Source organism: Astatotilapia calliptera, chromosome 5 (genome assembly GCF_900246225.1).
Source record: "Astatotilapia calliptera chromosome 5, fAstCal1.2, whole genome shotgun sequence".
NCBI classification, from domain to species: Eukaryota; Metazoa; Chordata; class Actinopteri; order Cichliformes; family Cichlidae; genus Astatotilapia; species Astatotilapia calliptera.
This window is the reverse complement of record NC_039306.1, coordinates 27347565-27375370: the sequence shown is the minus strand read 5'-3', so window position 1 is coordinate 27375370 and position 27806 is coordinate 27347565. Positions and strand designations below refer to the sequence as shown.

Sequence of the window (27806 nt, the reverse complement as noted above, 5' to 3'; positions counted from 1 at the left end):
GCTGGAGAGATTATATCTCTCGGCTGGCCTGGGAACGCCTTGGTATTCCCCCGGATAAGCTGGAGGAGGTGGCTGGGGAGAGGGAGGTCTGGGCCTCTTTGCTTAGGCTGCTGCCCCCGCGACCCGGCCCCGGATAAAGCGGATGAAGATGGATGGATGTACATAAAACTATTTAAATACACATTTTTTTAAGTAAACATTATGAAGACACCAAAACATTCAGAAATCAATTTCTAGGAATTTCAGAGTGGTATGATGAAATCCATGTATGTGTTTATTGCTCTTTGCTTTATTTTCTATAGTGTAGTTCAGAAAGTGAATAAGGTACGGTAAAAGATGAACTGTTACACTCCAAAACCTACACGCAGAGACACCACATACATTTGTGTCTCAGTTTGCGTTTCTTATATCAAACAGAAAGACAGCCGTGTGTCCTTGCTTTGTTCTTGGGAAATCAAGGAAAAGGGTCAGAGGTTACAGATCAAATCAAGATATCAGAACAGATGAAGAAGTCGTTTATGGACAAATTTATACATTTTTATTAGGATGAATTCCTGAATTCCTGACCTGTACACAGTCATCAAGGATGCCAGATTATTATACAGTGCATGGATGTTCAGTCTACTTTATTACACTGATGCAAGCCACATGCTTAGAAGTTCAAAGAACAGGGTTGCACAAGTCTCATTAATGTAAACAAACAGCAACCACGCATTATCCTTTGATTTTGACTTTACCATACACACAGTCACACCTCTGTGGTGCAGAAAGGAACTGTGATTTTTAAAGTAAACTAAAGCTCAGTAGCCGTTATATACAGATGAATCTAATATTCACTAGTCTTCTGTTGTCACTATAGCTTTTTTGCTGGGCTTTATTAGTGTGTGTGGATGCTCTGGTCATGCTTTAGAGAGGTGGAACTTGGATATGGAATTACTCATCAGTCTGACGATGGCATAGGAAGCAGTCCCAGGCATTTGTAGCAGGAGCAGCCACTTGCAAACAATAAGGGGAGACAAACTCCCTCTTTACAAATAAAATGCCAATGTGATGCTGCCTGTGCAGAAGAAATGAAAATGAAAGGAACAGAAACTACATGCTGCAATGGTTGCATATACAATTTGGTTTTCTTGCACATTCCCTGTATGTTTTGCAGAATGAAGTTATGAAGTTATTGCCTTAGTTTTTGAAGACTTTTTGACATCGTCAGTAGCCAGTGTTAGAATGAAGCTGGAATGCGTTTGTGTCACAGACAAATCACTGAATTTATTCTGAATTGATATGTGAATTCCCATTATCAAAATATATTTCTTATTAGATTAAAAAGAAATTACACTTGTAGTAATACTTAACTGATGAATGTCTAGTAATCAGTCAGGGTGTAAACTTTCAGAGATAAAATGCATGTCTCCCCCACCCCCCTTTGTTTCACAGAAAGCGTATTAGAACACATAAAACATCATGCACTTGGAAACTTTGGAGTATACAAACACGGAGTACTTTTTCCTTCCACGACAGAATGCAAACCACTTTGGAAAAGACATCCAATCAAAACATTGTATGTCAATTACTGAGCACAGAGAGAGAGAGAAACTGTTACTAATGTGTTTCAGACTACAAGAAATACAGCATTCAGCAAACAACACCTCTGAAAGAGAAGGAGTAAAAGACTATATCTAATAACTTTACCCAACAACACTTGTATCTACAATGAGTGTACTTGGACACACCGACATTGGTTTTATGACCACCGTTTTGCATTCTGCACAGACAAACTTCACTTCCGTCTTCTTCTATCACGCCTGATTGCCCTGCTTAAAGACGCTGAGGTGCTACTTGCAAAATGAAAAGAGACAATTACATTTGACTTGGGTAGGAAGTGGGCCCTCCCACCTGGCTATACTCAGATGGCTGACCCATATTGCCCTGGGTGTTGTAGCTCCCTGACTGGTCAAAACTTCCCTGGTTGTATGACTGCTGGCTAAATGTGCCGCCCTGCTTCTCAGACGCCCCGGCTGCAAATCTTGAAGCACCCTTGTGCCAGCCGGTCTCCTTGAAGACAAACCAGATGTTTCCAGCCCATAGAACAAAGTTGAGAAACCCAAAAACCTGAAGAGACAGTGAAAGAAACAAATTTACAATAAACATCAAAACATTCAAATAATCTTGGCATAACTGCCCCCACATATTCATTCAGCTTGAACCACAATTTCTGCCTTTTTCACTGGTTACATCTCCCATACACTACCATAACATCAGTCGTTCACACTGTTCAGCTATTTCAGGTTCCACACATCAGTTTAAACATGTTCAGAAAACTGAGCTTTTCTAGTTGATCTTTTCATGCATTTCCACATCTTTTGTACCTACCACTGAGGTGTTGAGTCCAGACCAGCGAGGTCCATGCAAAGATCCACATTTGTTGGTCTGGTCTTTGCAGGCAGAGATGAGGAGCTGCACCTCATCTGGATCGGTGGCCACTTTGACATCGGACAAGGCCTTGGCCCAAGCGGAGGAACTGACCAGCCACAAGAAGGAGAACACTACTGTCACTACAAAATCCTGGAAGAAACGAGAGCGATCATGTCCATGAGAATTCAGCAATAAAACTATAGCATTACTTTAAATGCTTACTTTAAATGAGTGAATAGTTAGTTTGTGAGTCAATGGAAGACGTCAACCTGGAAGAATAGAGGGTCAGACTATGTGCATAACGTACTCTTGATAAACTACCTAATAAGGACTGAGAAAGTGTTTCATCGACTGTACTCACAATGAGTGGTGCTCGGCTGTTTTCGTGGTACTTGTTTAAAAAGAAGATGTAGATAATGGCAGCCGTGAGGGAATAAAGGAAGGCGAAGACTGCAATGGTGACAAAGAACTCAGCAGAGGATGAATAGTCTCCGGTCAGGAAAACACGCTCCCTCCTCATGGCTTCACACATGGGTGCTTCAAAGGACACCTGGTGCAACCTGGTGCACACACGCACGCATGCACGGGTCAAGTACAAAAGCAATGAACAATTAACTTTCACTGTCAGCAGTTCATACATTTCATATAAAGCTCTTAGATCCCAAAATGTCAGCAGGCTGTCAGACACATGAAGGCCAATCACCTGAAAGGATAACCAAAGTCAATGCCAATGCTGAGGTTGCTGCTGGCCTTCTCCATGCAGTCCACGCTAACCTGCAGCTGCCCAGTATAACCGCCACATGTTGCAAATGCGAAGATGGAAAAGAGCTGCAGAAACACAAAGAAAAAAGCATCACATGCTCATCCAAAAAAGATACTACAAGTAATATAAAGTGGACACTCTGAGAAGAGAACAATCAGTTTTCTTCAAACACATTAACAAAGGCCTCAGTACAGGGTTGGGCAGATGAGCAGGCTCACCCGGATGAGCTGGAGGAAGTGGCTGAGGAGAGGGAGTTCTGGGCTCCACTCAGGGTGCTGCCACCACGGCCCAACCCCCCAAGCAGTAGAAAATGGATGGACGGTTGGGTAACGTTTACTTTTTCCTTCTCAGCTCGATAACAATCATTTACCAAAAACTTAAAGTTACAGTTTTACATAGAAGAAAGTTCCAATGTGAAGGAGACTCAGTTTGACTCATCTGCTGCATTCCCTCACTCCACACTACTGTTGTTTTTACTTTGCAGGCTATTGTGTGACTCAAGTCCAGCTAAACTTTACACAGGTTAACACTGATTAGCAGTAATTGAAATCATGGCTGGGGAAAAGCCACATTGCAGATTTGTTAGGATTTTATTTTTAATTTGTTTGCCATTTGGGGGCAGCAGAACACCATTTAAGTACCAGAGACTGTATCATCACTTTATGGTCTGCTGTCTGTTTAGACATATTTTATAATCTCACCACTATCTCATAATGCCTGCAGATACCTATCTGGGGAAGCAGGGTTAGAAGAAGCATTATCTAAATTAACTTTAATTCCACTGGGGGGAAAAAAACAACAAAAAAAAACTACATGCATTCAAACAAGTGGACAAAGGAAAATCCACTCAAAGATGGTTTGGGAAGCATTTGAATATCCTTTATAGTGAAATGCTATTGTGTGTGAAATGTGTCCCTCGAAAACAGAAAAGTAGTTGATCAGTGCAAATGACTTTGTCTTATGGATATGTATATATGAGTCATATATAACATTTTCTTTTGTTCTTCAGGTGTCCTGTCTAGCAAACAGATTAATTGCATAATTGTGCTGGCAGCCCTTTGATCTTTTAGTGGTAGTCAATGGTCAATGGTCAATGGTCAATGGTAACTTTATTGTCCCTGATGGGAAATTGATTCGCAGTATGTCAAAACAAACAACAAACATACAACCAACACATCACGTACACTCATTAAAAAAACACTATAATATAATATAAGCCTGATAAAACAACCTAGATATTCCATCGAAAAAAGTGCAATGTGCAATGGCAACAACACTTACAATTTAGTGTTGTTAATTAAGATAATAGCACTAGGTACAAACGACAATTTGTGTCGCTTTGTCTTCACTGCAGTCATTTTATAACGACGACCTGATGGAAGCAGTTGAAAATCGTTAAAGAGAGGATGATCTGAACACAACAGGACAGAAGTTGCCTTCCTCAGCACATGCCTGTGCCATAAGACGCAAGAAAAAATCTGTAGTTGGCTGGACACTTGTGTTAACAGCATGACAGGAACAGGTGTTGAATGGCATTAGGCCCTGAGAAACACAAGAAAATTGTGACAGAGTGATACATATATAGTTATACATATATAGTCACAAAACATGCATAGAGAGGGAAAAAAAATCAGACTTATAACAAGTTTTCTCTTTAAATCTAAACTCAGATGTTTCGCTAAACCTAATCTAAACCTAAAGTTATATTTCTGTGCAGAAAAAGTATTTGTGAGTTATAAGTCATTATAGCAAAAATAAAGTATGTAAGTTTCCTCCACTTTTCTCTAGATGATGGTGGAAAACAATATTCCAAAATGTCGAACTTTTGTACAAGGAAGGGACAATTTTATAAGGAATGGCCCTCTCGAAAGGATACAGAATTAACAAGAAGCAAATGTGGTACTTGACAAAAAAATTTACTATGAAAATGTTAAACCACAAGTCATACTGATATTTTTAGGAAGCCATAGAACTGGCAAACTCTCGCACTATGTCAGCTGGGACCAGCTCAAGTCCCTTGCGTACAATGAGATCAATAAAAGGCTAAAGAAATGAATAAATGGATGGATAATACTACAGTTTATCATCTTGAATATTTGAGGGGCTAGTCTTTCTTACAAGTTTCTTTCACTAAATACTCCTGAAGAGTTTCAGTCAGGTTTCAGAGCTCATCACAGCACAGAAACAGCTTTAGTGAAGGTTACAAATGATCTTTTTATGGCCTCTGACAGTGGACTCTTCTCTGTGCTTGTCCTGCTAGACCTCAGTGCAGCATTCGATACTGTTGACCATAATATCCTATTAGAGCGATTAGAACATGCTGTAGGTATTACAGGTACTGCACTGCAGTGGTTTGCATCATATCTATCTAATAGACTCCAATTTGTTCATGTAAATGGAGAGTCCTCTTCATACACTGAGGTTAATTATGGAGTTGCACAGGGTTCAGTGCTAGGACCAATTCTGTTTACATTATACATGCTTCCCTTAGGCAGAATCATCAGAAGACATTGTACACATTTTCACTGCTATGCAGATGACACCCAGCTCTATCTACAGTGGGGCAAAAAAGTATTTAGTCAGCCACCGATTGTGCAAGTTTCCCCACCTAAAATGATGACAGAGGTCAGTAATTTGCACCAGAGGTACACTTCAACTGTGAGAGACAGAATGTGGAAAAAAAATCCATGAATCCACATGGTAGGATTTGTAAAGAATTTATTCGTAAATCAGGGTGGAAAATAAGTATTTGGTCAATAACAAAAATACAACTCAATACTTTGTAACATAACCTTTGTTGGCAATAACAGAGGTCAAACGTTTACTATAGGTCTTTACCAGGTTTGCACACACAGTAGCTGGTATTTTGGCCCATTCCTCCATGCAGATCTTCTCGAGAGCAGTGATCTTTTGGGGCTGTCGCTGAGCAACACGGACTTTCAACTCCCGCCACAGATTTTCTATGGGGTTGAGGTCTGGAGACTGGCTAGGCCACTCCAGGACTTTCAAATGCTTCTTACGGAGCCACTCCTTTGTTGCCCGGGCGGTGTGTTTTGGATCATTGTCATGTTGGAAGACCCAGCCTCGTTTCATCTTCAAAGTTCTCACTGATGGAAGGAGGTTTTGGCTCAAAATCTCACGATACATGGCCCCATTCATTCTGTCCTTAACACGGATCAGTCGTCCTGTCCCCTTGGCAGAAAAACAGCCCCATAGCATGATGTTTCCACCCCCATGCTTCACAGTAGGTATGGTGTTCTTGGGATGCAACTCAGTATTCTTCGTCCTCCAAACACGACGAGTTGAGTTTATACCAAAAAGTTCTACTTTGGTTTCATCTGACCACATGACATTCTCCCAATCCTCTGCTGTATCATCCATGTGCTCTCTGGCAAACTTCAGACGGGCCTGGACATGCACTGGCTTCAGCAGCGGAACACGTCTGGCACTGCGGGATTTGATTCCCTGCCGTTGTAGTGTGTTACTGATGGTGACCTTTGTTACTTTGGTCCCAGCTCTCTGCAGGTCATTCACCAGGTCCCCCCGTGTGGTTCTGGGATCTTTGCTCACCGTTCTCATGATCATTTTGACCCCACGGGATGAGATCTTGCGTGGAGCCCCAGATCGTGGGAGATTATCATTGGTCTTGTATGTCTTCCATTTTCTGATGATTGCTCCCACAGTTGATTTTTTCACACCAAGCTGCTTGCCTATTGTAGATTCACTCTTCCCAGTCTGGTGCAGGTCTACAATACTTTTCCTGGTGTCCTTCGAAAGCTCTTTGGTCTTGGCCATGGCGGAGTTTGGAGTCTGACTGTTTGAGGCTGTGGACAGGTGTCTTTTATACAGATGATGAGTTCAAACAGGGGCACAATCGGTGGCTGACTAAATACTTTTTTGCCCCACTGTATCTATGAAGCCAGATAACACACACCAATTAGTTAAACTGCAGGAATGTCTTAAAGACATTCTAACTTTCTGCTCCTTAGCACAGATCAAACTGAGGTTATTGTACTCGGCCCTGAAAATCTTAGAAATATGGTATCTAACCAGATTCTTACTCTGGATGGCATTACCTTGGCCTCCAGTAACGCTGTGAGGAACCTTGGAGTCATTTTTGACCAGGACATGTCCTTCAACGCACATATTAAACAAATATGTAAGACTGCTTTCTTCCATTTGCGCAACATCTCTAAAATGAGAAATATCCTGTCTCAGAGTGACGCTGAAAAATTAGTTCATGCATTTATTACTTCCAGGCCGGACAACTGCAATTCATTATTATCAGGAAGTCCTAAAAACTCCCTGAAAAGCCTTCAGTTAATCCAAAATGCTGCAGCAAGAGTACTGACAGGGACTAGCAAGAGAGAGCATATTTCTCCTGTATTGGCTTCCCTTCATTGGCTTCCTGTTAAATCCAGAATTGAATTCAAAATCCTGCTCCTTACATACAAGGTCTTGAATAATCAGGCCCCATCTTATCTTAATGACCTTATAGTACCATATAAGGTATCATATCATTAGAGCACTTTGCTCTCACACTGCAGGCTTACTTGTTGTTCCTAGAGTATTTAAAAGTAGAATTGGAGGGAGAACATTCAGTTTTCAGGCCCCTCTTCTATGTCCGGCGTCTCCTTTCCAGTCACCTTTTTCACTCACTATGTGTCAATAGACCTCTCTGCATCGAATCATACTTGTTTATTAATCTCTGTCTCTCTTCCACAGCATGTCCTCTATCCTGTTTTCCTTCTCTCACCCCAACTGGTCGCAGCAGATGGCCCCGCCCCTCCCTGAGCCTGGTTCTGCTGGAAGTTTCTTCCTGTTAAAAGGGAGTTTTTCCTTCCCACTGTCACCAAAGTGCTTGCTCATAGGGGGTCATATGATTGATGGGTTTTTCTCTTTATGTATTATTGTAGGGTCTACCTTACAATATAAAGCGCCTTGAGGCGACTGTAGTTGTGATTTGGCGCTTTATAAAAAAAATTGAATTGAATTGAATTGTGTCAAATTCCACTTACTACAGTACCTCAGTGGTTCTGCTCTATGTGCCTGGGGCTTTCATGGCTGGGGATTAAAAAAGGTTGCTGACACGACACCGCTTCCATTGTGAATAAGTCCAAATGCATAAAACACACATGAAGTGAAAACAAGCTGCTCATTACAGTCACCAAACATGAACGTGCAGCGAGCACATAATCATAGTCACACACTTCCCCTGCCCTTAACATCTTTCCTCCCCTAGCCCAGTTGTCCATATAAAGCTCTCATAGCCTCAAGAGTTCTCACAACCATAATCACCATAATCAGACCTGACGCCTGGTTAGCATTAGCCTCCCCTCTCCCATATTACAGGCAGCTGGACATGCAGCTTGCCAGCAGCTGTGGAGGTTTTGCAGCATCTCTGCTTGTCTGAAAGAATGTCAGCCTCTGGAGGGCACTATCAGATCACTGAGCTGGACTATGCCACACTGAATGGATGCTTTCATGTTCGTGAAGGGAACAGGGGCTAAGCACACATATGTCATCTTGCAAAGAAAAGATTTATGGGTCATGCAATGAGAAATCAGTGAGTGCGTCCCAGATGAGCCGCTAAAATTCAGCAGATATTTGCAAATGAAACTGTAGACATTAAATGAAGGTGTCAAAATGTTTTAATTGATGTCATTTTTTTAGTATTTCTGAGTCCCCCTAACTTTATAAGTACTAGAAAAGTTGTATGAATTTTATTTTACATTTCATTTACACCCCCACCCTTCATTCACTGCTTCTGCTGTGTTATTGTTCAAATTTATAATGTAGCCATAAGCTTCATTTCTTTCATTTGGTTTGTAGTTTATAAGCAGCTATTTATCATTTTCTACCAGTAGAAACTGAAGTAACAAAACTGAGTAGCACTGAGACCATTTGATAGGCTAAATTTTTGTGTCATAATGCTTTAAAAAAAACAACAAGATTTTTAGTATCATTTTCTTCTTTTTGCATTTTTCAACATTAATTTTCTGTTTATACACCAGAATGCAGTTACAGGTGGAGTTATATTTACTTATAAGTCATGAATAAACACATTTACTGATCATAAACTGATACAGCGAGACTTGACCTTCTTTTTCTTAAGAAGAACTTTTTTCATAGTCCTTGGAGGAAGTCCTTCCTGTGGTTCTGCACAGCAAAACTGGGGACGGCTACAGTTCCTGGAAACCCGTTTTGGGGTCTATTTCAGCATCTACTTAAGTTTAGGTATTCTTCAACACAAGAACCTTTGAGTGACATACAGTGGGGCAAAAAAGTATTTAGTCAGCCACCGATTGTGCAAGTTCCCCCACTTAAAATGATGACAGAGGTCAGTAATTTGCACCAGAGGTACACTTCAACTGTGAGAGACAGAATGTGAAAAAAAAATCGATGAATCCACATGGTAGGATTTGTAAAGAATTTATTCGTAAATTAGGGTGGAAAATAAGTATTTGGTCACCTCAAACAAGGAAAATCTCTGGCTCTCACAGACCTGTAACGTCTTCTGTAAGAAGCTTTTCTGTCCCCCACTCGTTACCTGTATGAATGGCACCTGTTTGAACTCATCATCTGTATAAAAGACACCTGTCCACAGCCTCAAACAGTCAGACTCCAAACTCCGCCATGGCCAAGACCAAAGAGCTTTCGAAGGACACCAGGAAAAGTATTGTAGACCTGCACCAGACTGGGAAGAGTGAATCTACAATAGGCAAGCAGCTTGGTGTGAAAAAATCAACTGTGGGAGCAATCATCAGAAAATGGAAGACATACAAGACCACTGATAATCTCCCACGATCTGGGGCTCCACGCAAGATCTCATCCCGTGGGGTCAAAATGATCATGAGAACGGTGAGCAAAGATCCCAGAACCACACGGGGGGACCTGGTGAACCAAACCTGGGGACCAAAACAAACAACAAACATACAACCAACACATCACGTACACTCATTAAAAAAAATACTATAATATAATATAAGCCTGATAAAACAAATCCCGCAGTGCCAGACGTGTTCCGCTGCTGAAGCCAGTGCATGTCCAGGCCCGTCTGAAGTTTGCCAGAGAGCACATGGATGATACAGCAGAGGATTGGGAGAACGTCATGTGGTCAGATGAAACCAAAGTAGAACTTTTTGGTATAAACTCAACTCGTCGTGTTTGGAGGAAGAAGAATACTGAGTTGCATCCCAAGAACACCATACCTACTGTGAAGCATGGGGGTGGAAACATCATGCTATGGGGCTGTTTTTCTGCCAAGGGGACAGGACGACTGATCCGTGTTAAGGACAGAATGAATGGGGCCATGTATCGTGAGATTTTGAGCCAAAACCTCCTTCCATCAGTGAGAACTTTGAAGATGAAACGAGGCTGGGTCTTCCAACATGACAATGATCCAAAACACACCGCCCGGGCAACAAAGGAGTGGCTCCGTAAGAAGCATTTGAAAGTCCTGGAGTGGCCTAGCCAGTCTCCAGACCTCAACCCCATAGAAAATCTGTGGCGGGAGTTGAAAGTCCGTGTTGCTCGGCGACAGCCCCAAAACATCACTGCTCTCGAGAAGATCTGCATGGAGGAATGGGCCAAAATACCAGCTACTGTGTGTGCAAACCTGGTAAAGACCTATAGTAAACGTTTGACCTCTGTTATTGCCAACAAAGGTTATGTCACAAAGTATTGAGTTGTATTTTTGTTATTGACCAAATACTTATTTTCCACCCTGATTTACGAATAAATTCTTTACAAATCCTACCATGTGGATTCATGGATTTTTTTTTCACATTCTGTCTCTCACAGTTGAAGTGTACCTCTGGTGCAAATTACTGACCTCTGTCATCATTTTAGGTGGGGGAACTTGCACAATCGGTGGCTGACTAAATACTTTTTTGCCCCACTGTAAGTGCACTGTGAGTCATTTAGACACAAGCTTATACTGTTGCGGCATGAGTAATCAAAAGGAAAATGAAATATGGATATGGGGAAGTTAAAGATCACACAGTGTGAGAGAAGAGCTACACCGACAATGCTCCGCTGTCCACACGTGGCACACAGCTAGCGTGATATTGGGTGAATAGCCCTACAAACCACTGGTCGCATTGTTGTCTATTTAGCAGTTGTTATATCAAACACTGGGTTACTGTATCATTTTATTATTATATTTTGGTTGTTTGAAAATAAATAGGAATAAGCCCTTTAATGCACGTAGTATAGGAGGGAACTCATTAATGGGCAGTTTCTTACAAAAGGTCCCTAACACACTCCAGTCCAGAAACATTACAGCTGACAGTGGCAGCAACGTAAACTAGAACCAGAACCAGTCGTTATGATACCTTTTGATATCATAACTCTGAAATGCAACAGTTACAGTGTTGGTAGCACCGTATGTACTGTAGGGAGTGTATCTTACCAAGGCTGCAGTTCCTCCACAACTGCTGCCAAGTGGTTTGTCATTTCTGGTGTTTTTCTGTTTCTATTGTTATTCACAACCTGTGTTTTATTCTTTATGTATATGTTGTAATTGAGTTCTCGTTAGTTTTATCGTTTGGTACTTGAATTTAATTCTTGTCCCTTTTCCTTCCCATTACTGTTCATAATTCTAAAAAAGTGTTTCCCTCTGTCGAGCTAGTTCTCATTTTTGTAATCAGGTATCTTTAGTGTCTTGTATTTACCTTTACTTCTGCCCCCGGCTGATTGTCCTTGTTTACATCTGTGTCTGGTTATGCTCCTGTGTCCAACCCTCTGATGTGTATAAAAGTCTTCTCTTCACTGCAGCCTTTGGTGGATTGTCTGTTTTGTTGTTATCCCTGTGTCGGACATGCTTGTTTAAGGCAAAAGAGTCAAGTGATAGCTGACTTGCAGAAGGCAATATGCAAATTGTGCTTTTCAGAGCAAGCGAGGAAATACAAAAGAGCGGCATCCAGGTCTGTTCAATGACTGAGTGACTGACTGACTGAGTTTTCAGTTCAATATCCAAAGTGTTATCCCTGTTATGTTATCCTGAAAAACACATTATCATTTGTTTAAAAAAGCGGCCATTGCCATGGTGGTGTGAATGATATTCCATTTGCAATAGCTAACATTAAATAAACCACTGACTGTAGAAAGCTTTCTACTATCATTTATATAAATGTATTGATATAAATGTACACCAACATAATGTATCTAATGTTATACCTTTATACCTGTCAACAGACGTTAACATGTTTACGAATAACAAGTATACTGGATCATCTTTTTCTGGTAGCAAATTTGATGTCGAGAATTCCGTTATTTTAATGGTATTGGTATTTACTACATTTCTAGTATGCTGACATCCCTGATGAAAACCATCAATAGATTCAATGAAATTGCAGAAAAGTGAAGTTATTCTCCAAGTTTCCCTAGTTGTATAATCTGATCTTTAAGGCTAAGTGGCAACAGTGAGCTCACAGGGGCATAAATGCACAATACTAGATGCTGCTTTGCCAAGCTAATCAGGGTCACAAAGGACCCAGCTTGGTTTGGCAGGTTCAGGTGAACCGAGATTACAGCCAGATGATAAACAGGGGACTCCAATTTCCACTTGCAGCCTCAGGCCTCAGGTGATGGCTGACTGCTGCTTACCTAGCTGTCATGGTGCACAGCTGCAACCTCTCTTGGAAATCCCTCCACTGAAGTGTTTGTTAGTGCATCACTGTCTTTAGCTTTGTTCTGTTCTGAAATTTGCCGGCCTATAAACAAACATGCCCCCCCCCCCAAAAAAAACCAACCAAACAAACAAACACACGTTTAACTAATGTACATGTGCTGCTTAATCATATGCACCTCAAAGTGTTGACAGATATTGTACTTGCTGAGTAGCGTATGTGCATTTCTGGGTAAACAAACAGTAGAAAAAACAAGTGACCAGGGGAGAGACAGAGTAAATGCTCCATCGTAATTATCAAAGACAGCCCCAGATAAACATCACTCTCTGCCTGTCTCTCTGCTTGTGTATATACGTACTCCTACAGCTGCCTCCCCTGCTTGTGATTTTCAGCTCGGGTTTAGCCCCTCTCATTTCTGGCTGGGGCCTTTGAACAGGAGAGCGTGGCATTGTGGAAGTAGGGTGGATGCTAAGCCTCGCGCTCCCATGTGTTTATCTGCCTCTCCCAGCTGGGCTCCTCAGGGAACAAGAGATAGAGAGAAGGGGAATGAGAGAGGAGGGGAGAGAGGGAAAGCAAAAAGGGAGAGACGGATACAAAGAGAAGAAGAGAGAAAAGCCAGGGCGCCGGAATGAAACCCGCCTGCAATGCAAACAAAGCCTTTAAACATCTCCGTGTTTGCCGCCATCTCCTCTACCCAAAAAGGTACTGAAAAGCACTAATGTGAATATTTTAATTTGCATTCAAACCAGTGTTAAGACATATTTGCACTTCAAATAAGAATTAAGAAAAAGCAACTGTGATATTATCTACAGTTTTAAACGAGCGGTAGTGGATAAGAGTGCAATGGTTTTGTCTGAGAGTGTAGCTCGAGCAGTGTTGGGGGCTTAAATGGAGATGTGAGCAAGCACTGTGAAGGAGCGTAGGCTGGCTGAGGATTATGAAACTGATACACTGGCTTCAGGCTTGACCACCAGCAATTCGACCCACTGTCCAGTAGACACACTCTCCGTTGTGAAAAACAGGAAAATAACTAGGGAGCAGCAAAAAGATGAACCAAACATGCAACGAAATCAGGGGTGGATAATATTTTAAAGAATGGTATCTGTGGATGCAAATGAAAAAAATGAGGAGAATCACGTGAGAAAATGGAGGAGCTGCTTCAACACAAGGACCTGATAAGAGCGGCAGAGGAAGTGACACTGAGTGGGGGAGGTGAGGATCGGAAAAATGAGCTGAAACATGAGTTCGCTGATGAGCTGCACTTGACATTTTCACAAACCTCGGCACAGATGCAACACATACAGTCATACACAATCCACCTGCTCCATTCAAGTCAATAGGAGTCGGTGCAGTGTAAAGTGGCTGCCTCAGGAGGAGGAAAAACGAAATGATGAAATAAAATACAGTGGAGTTTGGGTTCAAAGTCGGGACAGTTTGATACGTCCTAAGAGTACAGTAAAAACGTCTTAAGCCACCACTCATTTCTTGAAATTTTGCTTTCAAGCAGCCAGACTTTATTTTTAAAGTAGTCTTGAACAGTAATTCTCTAAGACAGCGGTCCCCAACCTTTCTTGCGACAGGGACCGGTTTATGTCCGACAATATTTTCAGGCCTTTAAGATGTCGCAGATAAATACAACAAAATAAAACCAGTACCAAAAAAAGAAGATTTATTCATAACGGGAAAAGGCCCAGGGAAACTGAGTTAACGATAAAAATGATAAAAACCCTGAAAACCATAAATTTCACACATGAGCCTCAACTCTCGTGGCCCGGTACCAAATGATTTACGGACCAGTGGGTTGGTGGGTTGGGAGGTTGGGGAGCGCTGCTCCTCTAAGATATCATAAGAACTTTCAAAATCTTTCTTTGGGGGCTTTTTCCACTTATTTTTAGTCCAGTCCTGGAAGCCATGTCCTTAAGAAAAAAGAAATAGTCCACCAAAGACCTGACAGAACCTGAAAAATGCATCTGGCCCTCCATTTACAGAAGTAGTCTTAGTTGTAGGGTGGCTGTCGAAAAGAAAAGGAAACGGAATTTTTTTTGGTTCAAATCATTGTAACTATGTGCAGAGAATGCCAGGAGAAAGATACAACAGTGAGTGTCTACAGCCATCTGTGAAACACAGTGGAGGCTGCATTTCAGCCAGTGGTGTTGGAAATCTTATCAAAATTGATGGAATTATGAACACGGAAGTCCAATTTTAATCCAACACGATACACCTTATGGAAAGCATGTGATTTAAAATGAAATGGAACAGTTTCCATCATGGATAAGCGTCCCCAGAGCCCAGACCTCAACATTATTGAAGTGTTAGATCATGTTGACAGAGCACCAAACAAAGGCAGTCAACATCCAAAGAAGAGCTTTGAATGTCCTTCGAGAAGCCTGCAGAACTATCCCTGAAGACTACTTTAAGAAATAAGAAGAAAGTTTGCCTAAGAGATTTCAGTATTATATTTTATATTTCAATCATAGAAATGTATCTGGGACAAATATAACACTTTCAAATGAAAGTTATACTTCTCACTAATAATATCATTTGCTTATCTTTGAGTCAAACCAAAGTTAGCCTCATCCATGTAAACAAAACAGCATGTGCAAATGAATAGCCAATTGCTTATGTGACAAGTTTCCTTGAAAGTTATTCCCAGTGGCGTTAGCTAGTTCAGCTATCGTTCAGCTAGCTAGTACAAAAGCTAGTTCAGCTAATGTAGCTAATGGTTTTTCCTTTAAATATAGTTGGAAAAATGTACTGGATCAAAGACCATTTGAAGAGATGGCAGCAAAAATGTTTTGGATCTGAGAGCTGAAACACCAATTACATCGTGTAATCTGTTCCAGAATGTCCCAGACAATCAGGAAGTCTCCAAATCTATCCACAGGTCTGACTTTCTCATCTGTTTTCTATTTTCTGTGTATTTATACAGTATTTCCAGTTATTTAGAACTCCATGTCTGCATGTGCATGGTTCCACATGTGACTCCAAATTAGCATAATCGCTCCATGCGCATGTGTGTCAGAGTGTTTGCCTAGATGGGTCTAGATGTGAGCATGCAATGTGTATCTATGTTAACACAGAGTAAAAATATCTCACTCTCTCCAGTCAGGCAGAAGCATTGGTTAGCATCTACGCACACACCAACACAAACACACATACTTTCACTTGCTCTCAGTACTGCAGTTTGCCAGTGTGCAAACATGAGCAATTTTATGGCAGCTAGTTAAGTACAAAACAAAATTACAAAGATGTAACAAAAATAGAAGCACATTTGAGGAAGCAGACAGACACATATGTGAACTTTTACGCAACACTTGATGATGGCTATCACTCAAAATGACATTTCAGTGCAAAAAGGTAACATAAATCTAATTTTTCTGATTTATTTGTTTTTAATTTGCAACAAAGACTCTCTCTCTCTAATAAGACTTTTCGGTTGATGGCACTGATGTGTGACTTGAGCACTATAAATGCTGCAGAGCAGAGCTGAATGTTTTCTATCACATTACATACATACATGCTTTTTTCTACCAACAGAAACACACGTGATTATACTTCATTTATTGTGATTTTCACAACTGCATTACAAAAAAGACCCACCTTCTTCACTTACTAAGGATCAGGTCACACTAAGAAGCAAAGACTGCAAGCCCTCAGTGAATCACTGTCTGATCTTCAATAGCAGCACCACAGAACAAAATCAGTAGCTCATTTAGCAGTGGCCGATCCCCCTCCTGCACAGGGAGTGCTTTGTGCCAACCACAGATCCACCCAGATTCATCTTTCTTTTTATCTCTCTCCTCTCCGGCTCTGTAAGCTTGACTGACCACAAGAAAATTTCTTTTTTTTTTTTAACAATGTCTCTTCGTGGTGTTCTTCGTGTCTCTCCATGGCTACTCAGTCAGGTGATCAACTGGTACCTGGTGCCGTATCCTAGGGCGACACTTACTGTCCCTTTGAAAACGGGGTTGCCCAATGAAAATGTATCATAAACCCACAGTTTGATTCTGTCTTCAAATATTATGGTAGCCCTATATGATTAAAGTGAGTAGGACCAGGGATTACAACCTTATGAAACTGACTTCTTCAAAGTATCCAATTACACTACAAGGCAGAGATGTTTTCAATGGCCATACTTCATGGCACAGAGAAAAGCCTGTTGGGGGAAATAAGGGTCAGACAATCAATCAGTGCAAACCTTGTGACCTATTAGGGCAAGAAGAACATATATTTATATGTGTATGTGGGCGTATAAAAATGTAGTTTAATTAATCAGGATTTGGATTTGAAGTCATATTGTCCAGCCTTAACACATGTAGTTAGCTCCTAACAACTGTAATGGCAGCTTCTTTGTTAACGTTATTCCCCTCTGAGGGGTTAGGACAACACTATACCCAACAACAAACAGAGTAACATGCAGAGTTAGACCCATATAAGATTTTTTTAAAGATATTGATGATTGGTGATTTTAAAAAATCCAATATTCTCAGATATCAGGCAGTCATCACTTATAACAGGGTGTTTCTCTTGTCCTTTTGGATTTTCAGTTATCAGTTTTTATAAATGCAAATAATCACATATTGGAAAACAGCTAATATAAGCCTGCTGATAAACTTGGTGAGTCTCTAAAAACGCAAGCTCAATTTCAGCCTAGATTTATGAAACAAACAGCACCTCATAAGTGCCTGTGGCAGTGGTCTTCAGGTCGAACATGGTCAAAGGATAGATTATGAAGGTGGCCATAAGATTCAGCTGGACATTATAACAACCTACAAATGTAGGTTACAGGTGAAGATCAGTGCTAAAAACGATGGTGGGTCAGGTATCAGGAGAACAGAGGAAGAATTAGGCGTAGTTCAGTAGTTTATGGTTTGGCATACTGCACTGTTTAAAAGAACACTGGTACTCTACGTAAAATGTTAATTAAAGCAGTGGATCGGAAGTCTTAAATTAATATGTCACGTTAAAAATTAGACAACAAATCAAAAACTGTGAAATGTCATACTATCTTTTTTCAATTATATGCTAATTTTGGCTTCTGGCAACAGCATTAAAAAGACAAGCAATGCTGAAAAAAAAACTTGGTTGTACACAACTACTTTGTTTATTGTCATGAGGTCACTAATTACAAGGGAAGGAAAAACAGAGCATCCCAGAGAGGCAGAAGTTAGTCTTTATAATACAAGGTGGCTTTGTGACATTTGTATTCGTATACATACTGTCTCAGTACCTGTGATCTTACATGCACTGTGTGTGTGTGTGTGTGTGTGTGTGTGTGTGTGTGTGTGTGTGTGTGTGTGTGTGTGTGTGTGTGAAGTCATATTTGAACAGGCATGTCTGGCTACAGGAGACGACAGGTTAACCTTTTCCTGTCTGAGTCACAGATGGCAGACCACCTTCACAGGGTTAAAGAGTACAGCGGTCCAGCTCCGACCTGATGGGTTAGAAAAGGCCACATCATATCTAAAAGCTCCCCAAATCTTACAACCCAATGAGCTTTAATTAAGATCACTTCATAATTACAGTGTCTTTCAGATATAATCATACGTTGTAACGTTTTTTTTCTTATTCTTGTTTTGTTCTATGTGGATGTATCGGCACATGAAATATTCAGGTTAAACCTTTTCCCTATGAAATCTGTTTAATATTGAATTTGACAGAAGATGTTTCAAAACTAAAGATGAGATTTATAGTTTTATTTCCCAAAGTAAAAGCAAAACAAAACATTTTCTATAGATACCCTGATGGGGTCCTGCTTTAATCCCCATCACCACTGGGGGCCTGTACATAACTAAAGCATGTTCAGTTCTTTCAAATGATCTCTCCTAATTGAAATCAGGTGCTCGGGTATAGCTTCACTGACCAACATAAATAAAAGAGAAAAAAAAAACTTTAAAAAACCCCCTAATTTTGCATAACTACTTAATGCTAATGGTGCCAATCTTATGTCAACATATCAACACACATAAAAGTTAAGAAATTTTCACTCATTTCACTTCTCCAGAGAGTACACAGACCCAACAAAAGAGCAGTCCAGCTTGTTATCAGTCACTCTCTACTCCAATGAAAATGTCAGTCCCGTCTCACCTTTAAGTCCTCAGGCAAAATCTGGCCTACAAACTTTCACATTTAACCGCACTGTGGCTGTTATGGGCTAATGTTGGTCATCAGCTTATACAATTATCTGTGTGGAACCACTGAGTTTTCCATGCATACATTTCTTACTACTATATTATACATCATAATCCAAGTGGACACATTTTTTCTCGTAGCCTTGTGTCCCCTTGTCAAAAGCAACTGAGTTTTTTAGTGCTGAAAAACAGATCTTTGACCTGGCAAATCTCTAGTGATAACTGTCAGCAGCTGTCACCAATCTCACTCCATCTCACATTCATATATTTTCCTTTGAGGTATGTATGTATGTGTGTGTGTGTGTGTGTGTGTGTGTGGGGGGGGGGGGGGGGGTGCTTTTACAATGTTACTTTGTGGAGACATACTCTCAAATCCTTACAATGTAAATTATTTGATTGTAATGTGAAAACGTTGAGTCTCCAGGACATTCTTTGAGTTGCTGTAATGCTCTCTGAAATTACAGACACAGTGTGTGAGAGAACTTATGACCCTGCAAAAATGTTTCTGTCAAGGCCTTCCTTGTGACATATTACTGATGTGACAGGTCAACAAAGAATGAACGATTAGAGAAAAAGAGAGATACTGAAATGTGTGATGCATCTAATTTTGTCCCAACTCTGTTTAGTCACATGCGTTTTACTCATATGGGGATTTGCATTACAACATAAATCCTAGCTAATCTCAAGTGTTCAGTTGGCATCATCTGAAGATGAGAATTCTTACAATGGCCAGCACACTGTATATACATGACAGCTCAGACTCTGGGAACCAATTATATCGCTGGTAAATTTGGCCTGTAAATTAGCAGATTTCCATTTAAAAAGTAATTATATGTAATAACCTCTATTTCCACCTTGCTGGTTTTGGCTTTTCAGCTGCAGTGCTGAAACAAACCAAGCACTGGCATTAACAATTAAACAAACACCAAAACTTGCTTTTTCTTGGTTTTTGGTATTAAATGTTAATATGAACAATCAAACCCCCAGACTGTGGTATGTTATCCTTTGCTACACTGCACTCAAGTCAGCATTGTCTCTTATAGCCAAATTCAGCTTTTTGACAGTTCAACAATTAAATTTATGTTGGCTGGTTTCAGATAAATATTGTACCGTTTATCTATAATCCATCTGCTGTAGAATACCTCCCTCCTTTTAGTACTACTACTTTATTTACATGTTGTCATGGTTTCTGTTGTACAGGGTGTGTCCAAACAACACAATTTCATTGCAAAACATGTAACAAACATGCCGTGCCACCATTTCTGCATGTGTGTCTGTTGGGTCTGTGTTTCCACAGGTCCCGCTAGTTTAGAGACTTTTTCGTCATGAAGAACGAAACCAAGACAGAACATCTTCAACCGGTATTTTACTCGCTAACGAGGGAAGCTTTGGTCAGAACCAGGCGGTGGAGAATAATGCTCATGACCTGTCTCTAGCCCAAATCCTTCAACGAGCAGCTCTCCTCGCAGCAATTTATTCCCATGACAGTTACAGTTTACACAATACAACAGAACACTGTAAAAAACCCCAGTGGTTACAAAAGGCAAGGCACTATGTGTGTGTGTGTGTGTGCGTGTGTGCGTGCGCGTGTGTGTGTGTTATGGGGGTGCGTTTGTGTGACCTCCTGCTCAGTACAAGGATCATAAAAGCAGGACGCTTACAACACAAGAAACAGATCTTTCAGATAGAGTGTATCTACAATAAAACCCATGTCAGCCTCCCCCAGCACCAAATTGGCTGGAGAGGTGGTCAGGATCAAAGGAATGGCTTTGATCCTACTGTTTGAACTAAGACTTTACAAATTTAAGAAACACAATGACAACATTCAACAATTTGATTTAACAGTGTCCATTTCACGTTTTAATGAGGCAAAGTGTGAAATGGACATACATGCTGAAGTTGCTTTCCCAGCAGGGGGAGATAATATATTTAAAGGTGAGAACTCGGTAGTGAGCAGAAAGGTAAGTAGTATATTCCAGGGTCCTTAATCTGCAAAAATGATTAAGCTGGGTGGCTAAAATGGAGTGAATGAAGTGTTAAATGGACAAAGTGGACCTGTCTATTACACACTTTACTGTGATACTGAGTTGGTCCAAAGGATAAATTAGGGTGGTACTGTTGACCCCCAAAATATGATTGCACTGCCTGGTGATCCCAACACTAATGCTACAGGGCTACAGTGGACCAGGTGGATGCAACGTGTTGTATTTACCCAAACACTTCAGTGAAGTGCAATGTAATGGATGTATTTCTGTTACTGCTCTAAACTTCTATATACTTGCTGTACAAATACAGTGGGGCAAAAAAGTATTTAGTCAGCCACCGATTGTGCAAGTTCCCCCACTTAAAATGATGACAGAGGTCAGTAATTTGCACCAGAGGTACACTTCAACTGTGAGAGACAGAATGTGAAAAAAAAATCCATGAATCCACATGGTAGGATTTGTAAAGAATTTATTCGTAAATCAGGGTGGAAAATAAGTATTTGGTCAATAACAAAAATACAACTCAATACTTTGTGACATAACCTTTGTTGGCAATAACAGAGGTCAAACGTTTACTATAGGTCTTTACCAGGTTTGCACACACAGTAGCTGGTATTTTGGCCCATTCCTCCATGCAGATCTTCTCGAGAGCAGTGATGTTTTGGGGCTGTTGCCGAGCAACACGGACTTTCAACTCCCGCCACAGATTTTCTATGGGGTTGAGGTCTGGAGACTGGCTAGGCCACTCCAGGACTTTCAAATGCTTCTTACGGAGCCACTCCTTTGTTGCCCGGGCGGTGTGTTTTGGATCATTGTCATGTTGGAAGACCCAGCCTCGTTTCATCTTCAAAGTTCTCACTGATGGAAGGAGGTTTTGGCTCCAAATCTCACGATACATGGCCCCATTCATTCTGTCCTTAACACGGATCAGTCGTCCTGTCCCCTTGGCAGAAAAACAGCCCCATAGCATGATGTTTCCACCCCCGTGCTCCACAGTAGGTATGGTGTTCTTGGGATGCAACTCAGTATTCTTCTTCCTCCAAACACGACGAGTTGAGTTTATACCAAAAAGTTCTACTTTGGTTTCATCTGACCACATGACATTCTCCCAATCCTCTGCTGTATCATCCATGTGCTCTCTGGCAAACTTCAGACGGGCCTGGACATGCACTGGCTTCAGCAGCGGAACACGTCTGGCACTGCGGGATTTGATTCCCTGCCGTTGTAGTGTGTTACTGATGGTGACCTTTGTTACTTTGGTCCCAGCTCTCTGCAGGTCATTCACCAGGTCCCCCCGTGTGGTTCTGGGATCTTTGCTCACCGTTCTCATGATCATTTTGACCCCACGGGATGAGATCTTGCGTGGAGCCCCAGATCGAGGGAGATTATCAGTGGTCTTGTATGTCTTCCATTTTCTGATGATTGCTCCCACAGTTGATTTTTTCACACCAAGCTGCTTGCCTATTGTAGATTCACTCTTCCCAGTCTGGTGCAGGTCTACAATACTTTTCCTGGTGTCCTTCGAAAGCTCTTTGGTCTTGGCCATGGCGGAGTTTGGAGTCTGACTGTTTGAGGCTGTGGACAGGTGTCTTTTATACAGATGATGAGTTCAAACAGGTGCCATTCATACAGGTAACGAGTGGGGGACAGAAAAGCTTCTTACAGAAGACGTTACAGGTCTGTGAGAGCCAGAGATTTTCCTTGTTTGAGGTGACCAAATACTTATTTTCCACCCTGATTTACGAATAAATTCTTTACAAATCCTACCATGTGGATTCATGGATTTTTTTTTCACATTCTGTCTCTCACAGTTGAAGTGTACCTCTGGTGCAAATTACTGACCTCTGTCATTATTTTAAGTGGGGGAACTTGCACAATCGGTGGCTGACTAAATACTTTTTTGCCCCACTGTATGTACTAATTATCACTTACAGTATGTTTACCTTAAGCAACCTGTTATTTGTCAGTCTTCCTCTATGCTGTATTATTATTATTATTATTTTACATAAAGATACTCGGAAATATGCAAGTAATTAAATTCATCTCCAGCTCTGACAAAGGAATCAACAGTTTTGACCCAATGTGATGTATATGTGCCTTAATTATCAGTGGTTATTACTATTAAATTACATAAGTAAGATAATGACTTTTAGTTAATTAAGCTTGAAAATCATGCCCACTTTTTTCAAGAATTTTATGTGCTGTATTTTATTTTTTAACAAACACTGATTCCACATGCACCTATTTCTTATTTTTCTCTTCTTGTTTCCTTTTTTTAAGTTCCTCTGTCACGGCCAGGCGGATCAGCTGCACGCTGATCAGCCCTCTCTGTTTCTCTTCCTCTTCTCTCTCGCCGGGGCGGAACTCACTGTGGGTTCATGCCCTTGGCCCACGCCCTCGGGAGATGAGACCCAGGTGTCTCATTAAGGGGAGCAGCATTTAAGCCAGGAGGTGACTGCTGTTCGTCACTGGATCGTTGTCTACCACGCGTTAGTAAAGTCAAAGCTACAGCAAGTTTAGTGAAGAGTGTTTTCCTCTGTGCATCGTCCTTAACCCTGTCTCCCTGTCTACAGAACCTCTTGGATTTTTCCCCGTGTGTTTCCCGTGTGGCAGTGTTGGAGTGTGAACCTGTGATCGTGTGAGTGGATATTCTGAAGAACGTATGCTTTCCCTTGGACTTCCCTGGAGACCCCTTCTTCCCCCACTCAGCTGTATATAACACCCCCCTGCACATTCTTGTATATACACCTGGTGACTTGTAAATAAACTCTTCTTGTAAGCATCAGTACCGGAGTCCTGCGCTTGAGTCCTCCTTCCAACCGTAACATCCTCTTTTTGTGTCATCCAGTTTTTTCAGTGTAGGTTTTAGCTTTTACTGTTTTATTTTGAAGGTACTCTGTTGTATACTTTTCACTTCCTCTCTTTGACATCGTGCTTGTTCTGGTCATGAGAGAAGCTGGAATTCAAAAGCTCAAATTTAGCTGTAAATGAAATTTTCTCGTCAAAAATTGTGTTGTATATTAAAAATGATTTTTTTTAAAGAAGAAAATGACCTTATTGTGAATAAAGTACTTGAAAGTGGTGGAGTGTTGAGCCAACTGTAACATAAAAATGAGATCCAAAGTGCCTTGAGGCGACTGTTGTTGTGATTTGGCGCTATATAAATAAAAGTGAATTGAATTGAATTGTTCTCTTCCTGCGTGCGCACACACACACACACACACACACACACACACACACACACACACACACACACACACACATGCACGCACACACATGTGCACTGACCACTCAAGGCAAACTAAACTGCCTACTGTAAGGTACTAATGATGGCATCATAGAACAGTGGGTCAGTCAATGTTTTTGGATGAGAGGACAATCCTTCTTAATAATTTAGAATCATGCTGCAGGCTACTCATCAGCATGAGTCTACAGTAAAGGAAACCAATGAGTTAACAGAATACTGGTAAAACTGCTCTGTGTTCAGTGGCACAACAACCCATCGACGCTTCAGTGCGTTGCAAAACACACATTTACCATTTACATCATGTGCTCAAGCAACTGTACAATTTTGCTCTCTCTTGGCATCCTCTCGTCTCTCCACCAAATGCATACACATAAGCATGAAGACGCACACAGTGAAGAGTTTGAGCACATCTCAAAGGACAGCTTCTGCATGAGTTGGTCCACGGTGGAGAGGAGGGGACCTTACAGCTGTTTGGAGCAGAATATGCCAGCCCCTGACAGTGTGCCAAACGGGCCAAGAGCCTGCATGCACAGACGCACACAGAGTGGTAAAACCATCCTGAAGCCATGACTGATTATAAATGCTTAATCTTGTGCAGATCCAGCACAGACTAATAATATGGTAAACCTACGAGTATCCTGCAACTAAGGTTAACTTATCCTTTATACAACCCTCTATTTGTCAAAGGTTTATCATTCACTAAGTAAATGTCAATTTCTGCCCAGCAGAATGGCTTCAGTGCCTTGGGGTGTGTAAACAAATCAAAGTGACGCACATGTTTCTGCTGGTATCTTAAATAGTGTGGGAAGAAATTTAAAAGAAGCTTTTAGATGATGACGCATGATTATCAAACACAGAAAAGTACTGCGGTTGCCAATATTCTTGTGGTTTTGCAGATGCTTCCATGCTTCAACCTGAGGGCAAAAACAGCTCAGCATCCAGGAATTTCATGCTTACTGGACAATACTGCATCTAACGGGGTGCATTATCATATGTGGAAAACCAGAATTTACTTCCCATCTCAGACCTGCACTTAAAGCGAGCTTCAGTGTTACTACGTCCCTAACCTTAGCAAATGCTTTCAGTCACTCAACCCCAAACACACCCACAGTACTGTGGCCATAGACACTGCCTTTACATGACCTTAACATTGCAGTTGTTGAAAGTAAGACTTTAAGTACTTTGGTTACAGTTGTACACACACAAAAAAATCTTGGTTAACTGCTCAAATTCTATGCCTGGTGAGCATTACAGTGATTTGAAAAGACATGGAAATATTGAACAAACACGTTAAGGATGTGCATTTGTCTGCGCAAACATATAAATGGCTTCATTTCCACTGCACAGCTGCCTTAGCAGTTGCTGTTACAAATGCCAAGCATGACCAAGTAGCAACACCATAACAACAATGTGCTGGTCAGCTAAAATAATATAGTGTGATATCAGCACACTAAGAGGTTGAAAGGCATCCACAATGCACTATTTATTTATTTCCATGTGATAATACTCATCCCATTGTTTATACCTGTATAATCCAGTGATGCTGAGCAGCATCATGTCTCAGCTGGAAGTCACTTGGTGGGCGACAGTGGGAAACAGTCCCTGCAGGCTTCTCACTTCTTACATCCAACTGGGACCTCGGATAAATCGCTACTAGTTGCATATACTAGTTTACATATTTTGCAAATACAGTCACTATTTTCTTTAAAAATATGAGAATAAATACACTTAATTAAACAATACTTATATTTTTTGGTTACCATGATGTGGTGGCTTTTTTTATATTAAGACTTTCTCTGAGTAGTTGGAAAAGGGTGGCAAGATCTTTACACATTTATAAGGACTCCCTGCAGTACGATGAAAAACTTACTATGGGAATAAGACCTGGTGGTGAACTGTAGGTGCTGCAGAATAAATCAGAATACTCAGGTCATAATTTGAATTGTTTGCATGTTTATGAGCCCACTGGCCAACAGAAACACTGGAAAAACTGCCCTCAAAACAGCTCTCACGTGCTCAGCTAAAGAGAAAGAGAAAAAAAAAGGTGCAGGAGAGAAAAGGTCACTTTTATAATGTTGTCATGGGGTGTATGTGTGTGTGTGTATGTGTGTGAAATGCAAAGATTTACTGTGGCTTGCGTAAGATGGTTAATACATCTAAGCAAACATAACCAGGTAGCCAGTGGATCAATATGTCAGCATGTATGGATGCAACAAAAATGTGTGCAGTCATGCTCACAAAACAACACGTGATTCCTTCCACACACAGACACCCACACACGCAAACAGTTACACAAAGACCCACACGGGGAACTATGACAGTGCGCTATCTTCATCATACAGATGGTGCTTTGGCTCTGGCCCCCAAATATCACAGTTAGGTCACTACAAACAGCCGAAAGGGATGCACTTGAAAACTCACCTCACTGACAGACATCTGTGTTATCTCAGCTTAAGTGTCTCTTGAAAGTGAGTTTACTTTATTTGCATGCAAAAGAAAAACAGCTTGTATTTTATTTTTTTCTAGAGTGAAGACTGCTGCTCAAGGACTCTCTGCACTTTTGATGGCATTTGCAAAATTGAGAAAGACAAGCTTCCGCACGCACATATCCTATCTGAGCAAAAGCTGAATACCCTTATGGCTACAGTAATTTCTCCAAACTCACATCAAAGAAATTCACTTAATCCTTTTTTTCTCCTTTCTTTCTTTGTGGCTCTGGGCTTCACTGCACTGTACAACAAATAAAAGAAGCTACAACCGGCGCCTAGACAGAAAAGGGTAAAGCTTTAATTCAGTCAGAGCTAGGACACCCCATTGGTATTGTGGATTTCTGTTATATCATCTCACTTTGGGTAAAATGGGGCATTTTTTGTTTGTTTGGTTTTTTGCAGGGACTAGCGCAAAATGCACAGGGCTGGCACCAAGTAGGCATAATTGAAAAGATAGTGGTTTCCCCTGGCATGTAGTTCTCACGGAGCTATAAATCCTCACATAAACTTAAGCCTTTTAGTCACAGTGGAAAGCATCATAGCAGAGTAGATTGCGAGTAAGGTGTGGGAGACATGAAAAACAGCAGCATTCACACAGGAACACTTAACAAATGCGGTGAAGTTTAAGTTCCGTCCTACAGATGCAGGAATTTCTTCACAACCAGATGTTTACTGAGTGTAGAAAAATGTGGGCTTTAGCGATAAAGCTCACAAACCCTACATTATGTAACTAATCATGTTTTTTTTCTAATTGAAATGGCCAAAAGGGGGTTAATGTAAGTAGTGCAAAAAAAAAAAAAAAGGATCCAACTCACCCATTCCAAAACACGGATAAATCCCAGAGGTAATTTAAGTACTTGAAACGTCCCCGCAGAAACGAGCTGCGCGAAGACAAGGCGGGAGAATAAAAAGATTCCAATTTCCATCATCAATTAAACACACACTGAGCAGCTGAGCAGCAGTCAAACACATTCCTGTGGCTTTAATTTACTCACCTGGTTGGCGGTGTCCATTTCAAAATCAGGGTACTTTGGGCTCTTTTTGTTTTTGTTTTTCTACTAGCGTGAGAATATGAGCAACCGAGAACCGAGAACCAGGACCCGATTGATGCGTCTGTGGCGATAACAGTGAGGCGCTCTGAGCTCTG

General features: G+C 41.0%; 1 protein-coding gene across 2 annotated transcripts; it reads right to left on the bottom strand.

Moving 5' to 3' along the window:
• Nucleotides 1-251: 251 nt before the first annotated feature.
• On the bottom strand, nucleotides 252-27806 carry synpra (synaptoporin a). 2 transcript variants are annotated; one of them, XM_026168606.1, is made up of 6 exons: nucleotides 27655-27806; nucleotides 27475-27540; nucleotides 3116-3240; nucleotides 2774-2972; nucleotides 2371-2562; nucleotides 252-2109 (listed from the first exon to the last, which is right to left on the bottom strand). In XM_026168606.1, exons 1-6 carry the CDS (start codon nucleotides 27670-27672, stop codon nucleotides 1858-1860), a joined length of 852 nt encoding a protein of 283 aa, XP_026024391.1. In that variant the 5' UTR covers nucleotides 27673-27806; the 3' UTR covers nucleotides 252-1857. The 2 variants fall into 2 exon arrangements, with proteins under 2 accessions (XP_026024391.1, XP_026024392.1); XM_026168607.1 differs by lacking the exon at nucleotides 27475-27540.